General features: G+C 48.4%; 1 protein-coding gene across 5 annotated transcripts in view; it reads right to left on the bottom strand.

Moving 5' to 3' along the window:
* SRGAP2 (SLIT-ROBO Rho GTPase activating protein 2) overlaps positions 1-14789 on the bottom strand; it is a 100556-nt gene that overhangs the window by 14784 nt on the left and 70983 nt on the right. For all 5 annotated transcript variants that reach the window (XM_039699395.1, XM_039699393.1, XM_039699394.1 and 2 more), the window contains 7 exons: positions 13735-13765; positions 12486-12546; positions 10980-11057; positions 8499-8633; positions 7192-7297; positions 6217-6441; positions 2849-2928 (listed from right to left, as the gene is read on the bottom strand). In XM_039699395.1, the coding sequence (XP_039555329.1) occupies positions 2849-2928; positions 6217-6441; positions 7192-7297; positions 8499-8633; positions 10980-11057; positions 12486-12546; positions 13735-13765 (716 nt within the window). The remainder of the gene's footprint in view (positions 1-2848; positions 2929-6216; positions 6442-7191; positions 7298-8498; positions 8634-10979; positions 11058-12485; positions 12547-13734; positions 13766-14789) is intronic.

The raw sequence follows: 14789 nt of genomic DNA, 5'->3' as shown, positions 1-14789 counted from the left end.
CAAACCACCCACTCCAGGCAAGCCGTGCTCAGACTCACACAAATGCCATTTATCAGCCCTCAGCCACCAGGCAGGGACTGGGAAGGGTGGGAACAGCCTGGCCCATGCTGGCAGCCTGTGGCAGACCCCCCAGAGCTCGTGGGTATCTGGGTTTGGCTCCTTCTTCCCTCCTGCCAGCTTGTCCTGACAGTAAAAACCCCAGTAATGCTGGTTTTGGTGTCCCCCTCCACCGAGGAAGGGGATGGAGTGTGCTCTGGTGAATTCCATCTGCTTCATTAAGAAGTGTTTATTGTTCCAGATGAGCGTGGCACTCAGGTTTCTTATGGTTCCAATTTGCTTTTTAGGACTCTGGCTTTTCTCCAGAGGACTGATTTTAACTTTAATTTCCAGTAGCTTTTTCCTGCTTACACTTATGTTCAGAGCAGAAAACTGTGTGAATGAAGAGCAAAAAGGCTAAGCCAAACAATTCCCCCTGCCAGTCTGACAGCTTGGGCAGACAAGCAGCAGATTAAAACATTTCCACTCGTATTTGTAATTTAACAAACACACAATCTGCTTGTCTTTCAGCAGCTCTGACCTCTCATACCTGTCTCAAATCAGTTCAGGGAGGCTGATGAAGTGCACAGATGCTCTGCCAAACACAAGCTCTCCCCTCACCCCAGCAGTCCTCCCTGCAGTGGAGGTGGCTGGGATGACAGCTTTACTTTGGGAAGGTTAATCCCAGCCTCCCCAAAGAGTTTTGGGAGGTTTGGTCCCATCTGAAGGCAGGAGGAGGGAAAAACCCCAGGAAGATCTGTGGTGGAGCTGTACCTGCACTGCTGAGAGGTGTGACCAGGGTGTGACACTGCACAGCACAATTAGCATGAGACTCCTTAATTAACCACACGCTGCTGCTCCCTCAAAGACACCCAGCCCCAGCTCCTCCGTGCCAAGGGCTCCCTCCCAAAGGCTTCCTATGGAATATTCCACAGAGGCTGCATCCAAAACACCTCCCAGCCTCACCTTGCCCAGGGCCCAGCCCCAGAGGCTGCACAGCAGTGGCCTTCTCTGATCTCTGCTCCTTTGTGCCCTCCCAGGCACCAAAAAGACCTAAAAAACCCCACAAACAGCACAGGCTGGCAGCAGGCTGCAGGCCTGATCCCAGGATTCCCTCCCAGCTGTGGGATCTGGGCCTGTCCTTCCTTACAGTCACTAAAATTCCTGTTTCTCAGAGATCAGGGCCTGTCCTCCCTTACAGCCATTGAATTCCTGTTTCTCAGAGATCAGGGCCTGTCCTCCCTTACAGCCATTGAATTCCTGTTTCTCAGAGATCAGGGCCTGTCCTTCCTCATAGCCACTAAATTCCTCTTCCTCAGAGATCAGGGCCTGTCCTTCCTTACAGCCACTAAAATTCCTGTTTCTCAGAGATCAGGACCTGTCTTTCCTTACAGCCATTGAATTCTTATTTCTCAGAGATCTCAGCTCCAGCTGTCGGATCAGGGACTGTCCTTCCTCACAGCCACTAAATTCCTCTTTCTCAGAGATCCAAGCTCCTTATAGCCATTAAATTCCTGTTTCTCAGAGATCCCAGCTCCAGCTATGGGGTGAGGGCCTGTCCTTCCTTACAGCCATTAAATTCCTGTTTCTCAGAGATCAGGGCCTGTCCTTCCTCACAGTCATTGAATTCCTAATTTCTCAGAGATCCCAGCTCCAGCTGTGGGATCAGGGCCTGTCCTTCCTTACAGCCATTGAATTCCTGTTTCTCAGAGATCCCAGCTCCAGGAGGACACATTCCCAGGCATTTTCCAGAGCTCCCACTGTGCTCAAGGCAGGCAGTGCTCCTGTGCTTTGTTCCCCAAGGCTTTGTTTCCTGCCCTCACCCTGCAGAGGGTGGCAGTGCCCAGTGCTGAGGCAGAACTGATTTCCTTTCCCTTCTCACTGCTGTGTGAACCACACAGAAGGGACAGAGCTGTAAGATCAAAGCCCAGGGATGTCAGGGAAGGGTTTTTAGACAGCTGCTGGAGCAGAGAGGCAGCACAGGAGCACCTGGCAGGGCCACTGAGCAAATTCCTCAAGGCCAGCTCAAAAAGGAGGATGCCTGATTTGAAGGGAATGCTGCTTCCCACCTCTGCAACTGAGACCATCCAAGTAAAACCACCCCAGAACTCCCAGAGCTGCAAAGGGTCTGAAGACAGCAACAAAACCCTGTCCTGCCCAGGTGGTCAGCCTGCTCAGCATGCCAGGGATCATCATTTCTCCTCAGTCACTTCATCCTTCCTCTGCTCTGCAGGGGGCTCACAGGGTTTTCCCCATCCCAGGAGGAACCTTTGGGAGCATCAAGGACACTCATGACTGCAGTGTCATCTTTTCCTTAGGAAATATCCTGGAATTCTCAGCCTTGCTGCCTCTTTTCACTGATCAGACAAGAAATGTAACTGAGCTTCCTTAAGGAAATCCAAAATGATCTCTGAGAGAGGCCCTCAGGATTGTCTGAACCCAGCTCTCAGAGAAGACAAGCAGCTTTGGGGGTTGTTTTGCTTGCTCCCTCAAAGGGCTTTGAGCACCCAGAGTTCTCCTTCCTGAGGCATTGACAGCAGAAATGCCTGGCACAGGAAAAGGGGAGAGGACACAGAAACACACTCAGCCTCCTGCTGAGACCTCATGAGAAGCAGGGACACGTTCAAAATTGTCAGATAATTCTAGAGATTCCCACTGATCCTACACCTTTGTACCTTCAGCCACCAAATGCTGCTTTGAGGGAGTGTTGTGATTTAAACTCCACTTTGGATCTCTAAACAAGCACAGCCTTCCCTGCCTCCCCCAGGGCAGGCTGCACCAGTTTCCCCAGTAAACACCAGACTTCCCATACCATCATCACTGGTGTGGTGCTCAGCTGTGACATCCTGCACTGAATCTTCTGCCAGGGCTCTCTCTCCGTGAGGGCTTTCACTGCAACAGAAGGAAACAGGGACAGCTGTAACTGCTGGGACTGAGATCCCTCGTGGCCAGCAAGCACACAGAACTGGGAACATGCTGGAAAGCAATCAGACAGAACTGGGAACATCCTGGAGAACAACCAGAACTGGGAATCCCCATCAGGAGTCAATATTTAGGTTTTGCTGCTACAGACACTTTGTGGAGGCATCTGCTGAAGTGGCTGTGGGTAAAAATCAAGCTGAATTCTTTGTGATCAGCCAAACCAAACATCTTGGTGAGTCCTTTTGAGTGCTATCAGCAAAGTCCAACTTCACATCTCGCAGCCTGGACCTCAGGAGATGCTGAGCACTCACACAGCAGTGCCAGGCTGGGTCCAGCTCCTCCCTGCCATGCCAGGATTATTCCCCTGGCTGCATTCTCCACTGCTCTAATTAGCTCATTAGATGGCTGATGAGAAAGCTGCAACTTCCTGGGGGAAATCATTCCTCGATTTATAACTTGATATTTCCAGGTCTGTGTTTGTCATCTCCCTCCACCCCTTTTATCACCACCTTAAATGTCCCATTCATTTCCCTCAACAACTCCCACAGCCCAATTAGCTGCCTGTAAATAAAGATTCCAGAGCACCCAAACTACCAAGAGGACTCATTTATGTTTGGCATGAAGAAAAGCTTTGGAAGGATCAAGAGGCAACAAGTGGCAACCAAAGGTTATGTTTTTGTAAGAAGCTCCACGAGCAGCTCCCTCTGGACAGGAGCAGAAAGGAAACTGGAAGAGGATCCATTGCCTCTCCCAAGCAGCTCCACAGGGCTGCTGCCAGCTGGCAGCCCTGCCTGCCTGCTCCTCTCAGGAGGAAAAAAAAGGGCTAAAAACCAGAGCTGGCTCTTCATCTTACACCAGAAAACTCCTTTGCTGCCTTCTGTGACTCCTTAAAGGTGATTTTTAATCTCCTTCACACAGGAGGAACTTCATCCCTCATTTTGGCCCTGCAGTGGTTAAAATAACTGATGATGGTTGGACAGTGCTCTCCCCCTGGCAATCTACCTCCTGTGCTCTTTTAAATATGAGGAAAACAGAAAAAGGAGAAGAGCTGAAATGTCTGAACAATTCTGGCGCCTTATTCTGCTCAATCCGCAGGACACCAGGCTGCCCAACATCTCCTGAGCCAGCACCTCAGCAATCAACCCTCCCCATCCTTTGCAAAGCCTTTATGCTCTTTAATAAAGTTTACAGAAGCCTCTGAAGCCAGCTGGAGGCCCCAGGAGGAAGCAGCATTGAGGGCTAAAGTTTCACCCAGACTGTGAAGTCATGTCGAGCACAGCTGTGGCTCCGAGCCCTGCACGGGGGCCACGTGCCTCTCCCCAGCCCTGCCTCCTGAAAAGCAGCATTTTCCACCTCAAAAATGATCCTTCCTGCATTTTCCACCTAAAAAATGATCCTTGCTGCATTTCCCACCTCAAATCCTGTCCTTGCTGCTGGCTGAGCCATGGGTGCTTTGGGGAGCAGTGGTGGCACCAGAGCACCCTGCACGGGGCTCAAGTACCTCCCTCCAGCTCTGCCTCCTAAAAAGCAGCATTTTCCACCTAAAAAATTGTCCCTGCTGCATTATCCACCTAAAAAATGATCCTTGCTGCATTTTCCACCTCAAATCCTGTCCTGGCTGAGCCCTGGATGCTGCTTTGGGGAGCAGTAATGGCACCCTGAGAGCACCCTGCACGGGGGCCAAGTGCCTCTCCCCAGCCATGCCTCCTAAAAAGCAGCATTTTCCACCCAAAATCCTGTCCTTCCTGCATTTTCCACCTAAAAAAATCATCCTTGCTGCATTTTCCACCCAAAAAATTGTCCTTGCTGCATTTTCCACCTCAAATCCTGTCCTGGCTGAGCCCTGGGTGCTGCTCTGGGGAGCAGTGGTGGCACCCTGAGAGCCCTGAAGGTGACAGCAATAAATCCTGCCAGAGGAATGGAGTGGAGGGATTGCCAGCAGGGATAGAGGGGCAGCTCCCATCTCTGCTGCCTGTGACAGGACCAGGGAAGGGCTGCAGCTGTGCCACGGAGGTTTGGGGTAGAGATCAGGGAGAGATTTTTTCCCCCCAGGCTCCCCAGGGAATGGGAACAGCCCCCAGGCTGCCAGAGCTCCCAGGGATGCTCAGGGTGGGATTTTGGGGTGTCTGGGCAGGGTCAGGGGCCCCTGATATCACCCCAGGATGTTCTGCCCCCCACACCCCCCTGTGCCTGACACCCACATTGGGGGTACTCAGCACACTTTCACTCCCTTCACCTCATGGCACAAAACCTCTTGTCCAAACTGATGTGTTTCCTGAAACCCATAAATATTATTAAGTTGGTTTCCCCCCACCCCGCAATTCCTTTATATATAACATCAGCTAAAAACATCAGAGAGAGGGGTGAAATTAAGAGAATTTCCAAAAGGTTTTGGCAAGTCCTGTGCACACAGCAGTGAGCTTGGAGGAGCCTCTAAACCAGGAGTGATCCCACAGCTCTGAGACAAGCCAGGGAAACAAGGCTTGCTCTGTCCCCACAGTGACTGCATTTAAAAAAAAAACCTATTTATTTTAGCCCAGGAAAATAATCATTCCCATTGCTGTGAGGCTGAAGGAGAGCAGGAGCAGTGGGGGGGAGAAGTGGGACACAAATGAACATTCCTGATGCTCAGAAGGAGGGATCAGAGGAGGAAAGCAAAGCCCTCCTTTCCTTCCCCCACTGCCCAAGCTTCCACCCCAGATGACAGGAGCTGCTCTGCCTGAATTGCTTCCAGATGTGCTCTCAGCCTGAGCACGTGGCTGGGCCTCTGGAGCTCCAGGCTGCATGGAAATGGTGATTTTGCATTCCTGCCTCTGCCCTCCCCCTGCAGCCCTGGAAATTCAACTGTGCCACAGCCTTGGAGGTTCAGCTGCAAGTGACCCCTGTGTCTGAAGCAAAGGCACTCCAGCCAGGCAGAGAGAAAAGGCAAAAGCAGGAGATAAAAAAAAAAAAAACAAAAAAAACAACAAAAAGAGATTGATTTTGGCAGCTACCAAACCAGAACATCCAAGAAAATCCCTCCACAACCTTGCCCTTCAAGATAAGTGAGTGAGGCTTGACAACTGAATAGCTACTTTATACCAGCTTATTTCTTTAAAGCTGATGACTCTCCAGAGAGACCAGAGCCATCTTTGCTGCTGTAAAACAGATTTTTGAAAGGCTGCACCAGATGCTGCAGTCCTGAATTAGCCAACACAACTGCAGCATCCTAACCCATGGCTAAACCACCCATGGCTCTGCTCAGAGCATCCAGCATACCAGTAATCCTCTGTGGCTCCACCTCTGCTGTAGACTGGGCCCTCCAGCTCCCTGGGCCCCGGGAAGATGTTCTCGTGTTGGATGATGATGGTTTTGATCAGTTCATTGACGTGAGCCTGGCAGGACACCTGGTCGTGGCCCTCGGGCACGGACATCAGCGTGGGCCCGAAGCAGATGGCCAGGTTGTAGGGATCCATCATGTTCTCTTCACTGAACTGAGATAAACTGCAAGAAACACAGGGGGGAAGGAGGGTGAGCAGCAGAAATCATCATCACCATCACCATCATCCTCTGCACGCAGCTGAGCTCAGAAGGTTTGTTTTGGGCTTTATGGGATACAAATGTTCTGGATCCAGGTGAGAAATGAGACACTGATGGTATTTACTGAGAAATGAAACTGCAAGGGGAGTTTGAAAGCTCTGGATGCTGATTTTAGTATTTGACTTTATTTCTTCTCTGCCCACCTGCAGCCCAACTCAAGACCAGGGTTACAGCGGGATTAAAACTGAATGGATTTACACTGAAAGAGAGGAGGCTAAATGAGATATTGGGAAGAAATCCTTCCTGTGAGGGGGGACAGGCCTGGCAGAGGTGCCCAGAGCAGCTGGGGCTGCCCCTGGATCCCTGGCAGTGCCCACGGCCAGGCTGGACAGGGCTTGGAGCAGCCTGGGATGGAGGAAGGTGTCCCTGCCCTGTCCATCCTCAGTAATTCCATGTTTACCCTAGGCCCTGCAGCAGAGCCCTGGGAGCCAGGGATGTCAGGGAAGGGTTTTTAGACAGCTGCTGGAGCAGAGAGGCAGCACAGGAGCACCTGGCAGGGCCACTGAGCAAATTCCTCAAGGCCAGCTCAAAAAGGAGGATGCCTGATTTGAAGGGAATGCTGCTTCCCACCTCTGCAACTGAGACCATCCAAGTAAAACCACCCCAGAACTCCCAGGGCTGAAGGGGTCTGAAGGTGCTCCCAGGGGTACTCACTGATTGAGGAATGCAAAGAGGTATCTCATGACAATCAGGGTGGTCTTGGGCAGGTTCAGCAGCACCTTCCGGACGTGCAGCGCTCGCTCCTGCAGATTATCCATGGCTGCAAGAGAGACAGAGAGAGCACACAGAGAGAGTCAGCCCTGTGCCACAGCCCCCTGCCACCAGGGCACCCTGCCCTGCACACTGGGCAGCCAGCAGGGCACCAGCAGCAGGGGATCTGGCTGCAGAACCTGCTGGCAAAGCCTCTGCCACAGAAGGTGCCCGAGCACGTGGGAGCTCCCTGCGAGCGTGGGAGCTCTGGATGTCACCTGCTCCAGGGGCTCTGGCACAAGGGCTCATTCAGGGCAGCTGGGAAAGGTGGGTGTTTGAAAAGGGGAAGCTGGAACACTCCAATTAACATAGTTAAAGGGTGAGGCAAAGGGCTCTGTGTGCAGCAGCCTGCTGAGAAAGAAGTGGGCAGCATAAATCAGCTCAGAAGGGAGAGCTCCTTCGGGGGAAAGAGGATTTTGCTTCTCAACATAACACAAATCCAAGTCTGGAAATGCATTTATCAGGAGCAGAAAAGCACAGGCCATTTCTGAAGCTGTCTCCTCAGTGATCTTCTGCCTCTCTTCAGAGGCTGCCCTGCAAAGGCCATTTCTCTGCTTGCACAATGGAATCATTCTTCAGTTCTGGGGGACGTAGCAAGAGCCAGGCCACTTAAAATCATACAGAAAGCACAGACAATCCTCTGCCTGGCAGAAACACCTTCAGTAACCATGAAAAACGTTACCAGTGAGTGCCCTGATGATTGATATGCTGGAGCAGGAGGCAGTGGATGGTCCCTTGTGGGTATGAAGCTAAAAGGAGTATGAATAAAAACGACCTTGTCAGCTGAGGCCAGCACACAGGAGCATGCAGCAGACATCCAGGGCAAGCAGATATCCAGGGAACCCTGCTGGTGATCCCTGCCTCGGAGAGGGCATTTCTGACATCCTCTGATGACAGCTCTTCAAGATTATTTTACACAAAAGGAGGTTTTTTGCTTTATTCTCTTTTAAAAGAATCCTGTCACCAAGCACTGGCTCACAAAACCTCATCACACAGCCCTTAAAATCTATGAATTTCCATCTCCTCGTTGATTCCTGTCAGAGCAAGGACGGCTGTGAAAAGGTGACTGCTCAGATGATACCAGAGACCAAACCCAGCCAGAGAAACCCCAAAACTCACCCCGGAGTCAGGAAAAAAGGGGAAAGGGAGGAAAGACAAGTGGGGGATGAGGAAAATTAATATGATTTCCTTCCAGTTCTTCATGTACTTACTGACACAGGCAATCAGGTCATGGAAGATGTCCTTGGGGAAGAGGGGGTGCTCCAGGCCTCTGAAATAGAGCTTGAGGACTCCTGCTATGGAATCCATGTCGTGGTCGTTCTGGTCCCCAGCCAAGGGATCTTCCCCTGAGGAGCAAGGAGAGAAAAATCAGAATACTGGAGGAAATCAAACACTGGAAGAAAAGGATTTGTGCTCATCCCACCCAGCCCAGCTGCACTGCAGGAGTGAGGCACAGAGAGAGCCCCAGGTGGGAACTGTGCCAGGAATCCCAGGACACCTGGGCAGCTCCTGTCACCCAAATGTCACCCTGGCACCCACGGGGGTGTGCTGCTGCAGCAGAGACACCCCAGGTGTCTTGGGCAGGGGAGAGCATCACACCTGACAGGAGGCTTTAGGCAGACCCAAAACTGCAGCTCAGGTGAGCCAGGGGGCCACTGAGCATCACACACCTGGCCCAGGGGACACACAAAGCATTACACACCTGGCCCATGGGACACAGGGGACACACAGACATCACACACCTGGCCCAGGGGACAGAGGGGACACACAAACATGGCCTAGGTGAAACAGGGGACACACAAACATCACACACCTGGCCCAGGGGACACCCAAACATCACGCACCTGGCCTAGGTGAAACAGGGGACACACAAACATCACACACCTGACCTGGCCCAGGGGACACACAAACATCACACACCTGGCCCAGGGGACACACAAACATCACACACCTGGCCCAGGTGATAGAGGGGACACACAAAGCATTACACACCTGGCCCAGGGGACACACAGACATCATAAACCTGGCCCAGGGGACAGAGGGGACACACAAACATCACACACCTGGCCCAGGGGACACACAGATATCATACACCTGGCCTAGGTGACACACAAACATCACACACCTGGCCCAGGTGATAGAGGGGACACACAAACATCACACACCTGGCCCAGGGGACACACAGATATCATACACCGGAGCATCACACACCTGGCCCAGGGGACACAGGAGCATCACACACCTGGCCCAGGGGACACAGGAGCATCACACACCTGGCCCAGGGGACACAGGAGCATCACACACCTGGCCCAGGTGGGTGCAGACACGGGCAGTGGGGTAGGGAAGTGTTTCTGGGACAATTTGTTGCTGCAGATCCACCACGCTTTGTCTGCATTACCAAAGGGAAGATGCTCACTCAAGGAGCTGCTCCCTGGGGGAAACTCCCTATCAGACATAATTAGATTTAATGATGGGGCAATCCTCAAATTGAAGCTATATATATCCATTATGTGACTGAAATTACCAAAGCTTGCCTATTATCTTAATAACACACGGGATAATAAATGGGCCACTCCAAACCTGAGCATTATCCCTGATATTAACTGCCACCAAGGGCTCTGGATGAAGTAATAAACTGCAGGGACCTTATTGTTAACTTTGGCAGTCCCCTACATCACAGATTTTACAGAGACAAGTGAGATGAAGGGAGGGGAAAATTCTCTTTTTTATTTCTGCATGGAACAAGTGGGTACTTCCCCAAGCTGGTATTTCTTTGTGTAAAAATTTATTGATATAAAAATCTGATTCTGATGCTTTTCCTGACTAGGACACACGTTCCTGCTTCCTCTGCTGCTGAGGGTTTTCCCTCTCAGGTAGATGGAGCTGAGGACAGGTGACATCACCCACCCCATGTTGCTCATTAAACTTCTCTCTGTCCTCAAAAGCAAAATAAACTCGCTGTGCCTAATTAATGACTGCCCTTCTCCTGCAGCAGCAAGCAGGGAAAAACACTGATCCTATTCTTTGGGAGCACAGATTCCAGGGATTAACACAAGCCCTGTTGTTCCCAGTGACCCAGGGACTGCCTGAGGAGCAGCTCCTCTGAACCTGCTCTGCCAGGGAGAACAGCCCAGCAAGGAGCTGATGAGTCAGGAGGCTCCCAACTGCTCCCTGCCTTTGTATGGAATGGCTCTTCCCAGAGGAAAAAAATCCAATCTATTAAAAGCTACCTCAAATTAACACTCTCTTGAAATTTCCCTCTCTCCCTCGCTGGTATTTGGAATAAATGTGGCCAAGCTGTGCCTCAACAACACAGAAAAAAAAAACAACATGGAAATTCATCCTCCAGCACACAAAGAGCTGGGGGAGAGGGGAGGAAACTGCAGTTACACCTCATAATGAAATCCTCCACGTCCTTTAGTGTTGCAAACAATCAATAAGCTATCAGACATGAGAGGAGATTGAATTCAGAATATTTATTATACAGCCACTCCACAGGGTACAAAGCACAACAGCAAACAAGTGAGAATTCAAGGTTAATGAGCACCAGGGAGGTGTTGGGAGAGCCTCACTCAGGAAACACAACAATCAAAGGGACAAAAAGAAGTGAGCTGCATCCAGGGCAGCTCTGAGTGCTCACACATTCCCACACTTGGCAATAATTCCTGGGCTTTGCAAGAGCTCTTCCTTACCTCTCTCAAATGCATTTTTGATGTCGTTCACTTCAACCTGGGACCCAGACACTCTGAATATTCCTTCGTGCTGCAAACCTGCAGGAAAACAAGAGATGCTGATGACAAGATAAGATGGATTAGATAAAAGGAGATGGCACCTTCAGCAGCTACAGCTCCTGGAAGAAAGGAGAAATAAGAACAAAGGCAGAGGATGCTGTTTAAAAAACACCTTTCCCTGAGATGTCCAGAATATGAAAAAACAGAACTCAGCAAAGACAGAAAATTTATTAACCCTTCTAAACTGCTGGAGTAACAGGGCTCTGACAGCCATTCATGTCATCTCTCACCCTGGAGGATCCCCAGAGGATTTTACAACCCAGAGGAAGTCATAAACCAGCAGTGGAGCAGCAGGAGTAAAATATGACCAACACCAGGAGGAAAATGTTTAAAACGTTTAAAAAGGACTCAGCTGGGTCTGTTGGAAAATTAAAGCCAGCTCTGGAATCTGAGTGAAATCAGCATCTCCTGGTGCTGAAATCAGCCTCATCCTGAAGGATTTATCCCCCATCAGTTCCCATTTCAATGTGGTCTCAAGAATTTTTCCAGCAAATATCCCAATATGGCCTTAAAGAAAGATTCTAGACTGATTCTAGAACTATAACGTGGTTATTCCAAGTGCTGATGAGAATGGGACTCCAGATTATGGTTTCTAAAATAGTAATGGAACAAGGGAACAAGCAGGGCCTGCATCTTGGCTAATGAAGATGGATTCCACCTCTTCCACACGTGTTAATTAACAGCTGCTTCACACGCTACTAACAAATGATATCAATTAAAAATGAAAACAAATTGCAATAAATGTACAGCATTCAAGGCTGGGAGAGGTCAACCTTCCAAACAGGAATAAATCATCTCTCTGTGGCAGTAAATGAACAATTAATTCACTGCTTGACCTCCTACATTCAAACCCTCGGAGTGCTGCTCCTCCTCCTCCTCCTCCTCGTGAAGAGGATGATTGTTCCTGCTGAAGGCCACACTGCAGGGCTCAAAGGAAGGTGAGTGCAGGGGAGGGATGGGCAGCTTATTTTGCAAGGAATAAAGGGATATTGTTGGCAAAACAACATTTGCAAGGTCAGTTATTTGGAGCAGTCACTGCACACACAGCACCAGCAGTGCAGGCAAAAAATCAGAGCCATTTTCCTCCTGTGGCAGCTTCTGCACAAGCACCTGAGCCACTCTGAACATCCCTCAGAAGGTTTATTTTATAGGCTTATTTTATAGGTTTAACCTATAAAATATAGGTTATTTTATTTTATTTTTATTTTATTTTATCTTATATTATCCTATCTTATTTTAGAATAAAATCTTTATTTTATTATATTCTATAATAAAATATTTATAATAATAAGTTATTATTTTATAATAAGATAATACAAGATTATTTTATCACTTTATTTTATTTTTATTTTTTATTTTACTTCATTTTATTTTATTTTATTTCATAGGAATGTCCCACAAACTCACCGTGCCTGCTGATGAATCGGATGCAGCTCTCCACCACCAGGGGAATGGCTTGGGAAGAATCCTGCCCAGAGAGGAATTCCAGCAAGAGCAGAATGTAGAGTGAAGAGGGGGGAAAAATAAAAAAAATAATAAAAAATGAGCAATGTTTGACTCTGCACACCAAGATCACCCCTTGCTCTATTCCAAAACTCCAAAGCAGCAGCCCAAGACTGTGTGAACTAAAATTCTCAAACTTTATCCTTAAAGTATCAACAAGAGATTTTTTGGGTCCTCCCCATCTCAAAAAACCCCATTTTAGCTCACTTGGGTACCAAAAAGCAGCAGATCAGCCCCAAGGCCAGGGGATAAGCCTGGCTTTGTCAGTCTTTATCTCAGGAAGGCACCACAAGAGAGCAGCTCAGGTTTAACAGGAATTCCAGGGAAAATGAAGGGATGGAGACACAGAAACAACAGCGTGGATCCCATCAGTGTCCCAGCAGCTCCAGGCTGCCTGGGATTCCAGCTCTGTCAGAACACAGAGTAAAGCAATTTTAAATTTTCCCAAGGAAAATGAATGAGGTTCTGGATTTTTGATTCCAGGTCTGTCAGAACACAGAGTAATTTTAAATTTTGTCATGGAAAATGAATGAGGTTTTGGATTTCTGATTCCAGCTCTCTCAAACAACAGAGTAATTTTAAATTTGAAAATGAACAATGTTTTGGAGTTTTGATTCCAGGTCTCTCAAAACATAGAATAAAAGCAATTTTAAATTTTGCCACGGAAAATGAACGAGGTTCTGGATTTTTGATTCCAGGTCTGTCAGAACACAGAGTAATTTTAAATTTTGTCATGGAAAATGAACGAAGTTTTTGATTTTTGGTTCCAGGTCTCTCAAAACATAGAATAAAAGCAATTTTAAATTTTGCCACGGAAAATGAACGAGGTTCTGGATTTTTGATTCCAGGTCTGTCAGAACACAGAGTAATTTTAAGTTTTGCCATCATAGAATAAAAGCAATTTTAAATTTTGCCACGGAAAATGAACAAGGTTCTGGATTTTTGATTCTAGGTCTGTCCAAACACAGAGTAATTTTAAGTTTTGCCACGGAGAATGAACAAGGTTCTGGATCCAGGTTTGAGGGATTTCTCCAACAAGACTGAAAAGGTCCATGGAAGACAGGGAGGGACAGACATAAATTTGTTTTCCAGCACTTTTCCTCTTTCCTCACCACATCCCTGCCTCGTTACTGAAATGTTAATTGTTAATTACCTGCTTCCTCACGGTGGAGCTGCGCCTGCCACTGGTCCAGGGGTGCAGGAGGGAAAAACAGAAGAGAAAATCAGGATAATCCTCCCCCATCACCAGCTCATCCCTCCAGTGCTCCCAGGCTGCTGCTGGAGCAGGGAAGGAGCAGAAATCCCAGTCAGTCACAATTCCACAGCCTCACTCCAGTTATGGAACCCCAGAAAAATGAAAAGTGACTTTAAATCACTCAAAACCTGCACGAGGCAGCTCTGACAAAAAAAAAAAAAAATCACCCCTGACATCTTAATTCTGAGCAGACAGAATGCTGGGATCCAGGGCTGCCTGCTGGAGATGGAGTTTGATAGAAATTGCACAGGGAAGAGCAGGTGGGTCCCCCTGTGCCACTGTGGAGTCTTTATGATGGTTTTGATAAGATTTCAAATTAATAAATAACATAAACCCCCCCCCGGAACAGCAGCACACACCAGCCAGGCTAAGCCTGGTCTGTCTGCTCTCATTTGCTGATGTTGATAGACATTAATGGCAGAAAAATAGGAAGAAAGCCTTGCTCTGCCAGGGTTTTCCCCTCAAAATTTGTTACTGGGGTTTAAAATTCCTTTAGTTTCTGGTAGAAATGAAAGCAAGGGAGATGATAGCAGAGAGGCCCTAATGTATCATTGCAGCCAATTCCCTGCCAGGGCAGATGGCTGCTGAATTATAAATGAGGGGATTAGAAGTGTGATTTTTTAAAAGCCTGTACAATGTGTTAATTTGGTGGAAATTCCTTTTGTAAAAAAATCAAAAACACAGAATGAAAAATAAAAAAACAATTTAAAAAATCCGATTCCACGGGCTGTCACAGACAATGAGGTGGGTTTTAAACTGTTAGCCAGCACGATTCTTTGATATTTAAAATTGTTTCATGATGAATAATATTTTATTATTACAGATGTCAGGGTCTAATTAGGACCTGTCAGTTTTGCTTTGCAGTGAGGAATGGGAACAGCAGTAATGAGTCCACGCTGGTGGTAATCACCTTGCTTTTGTTAACGAGGCAGGATGAGGCACAGCCCCAGAGC

This window comes from Passer montanus, unplaced genomic scaffold, assembly GCF_014805655.1.
Source record: "Passer montanus isolate IOZ18808 unplaced genomic scaffold, ASM1480565v1 scaffold132, whole genome shotgun sequence".
In the NCBI taxonomy this organism is placed as follows: domain Eukaryota; kingdom Metazoa; phylum Chordata; class Aves; order Passeriformes; family Passeridae; genus Passer; species Passer montanus.
The sequence above is the reverse complement of the archived record's forward strand: the minus strand, read 5'-3'. Positions and strand labels throughout refer to the sequence as shown.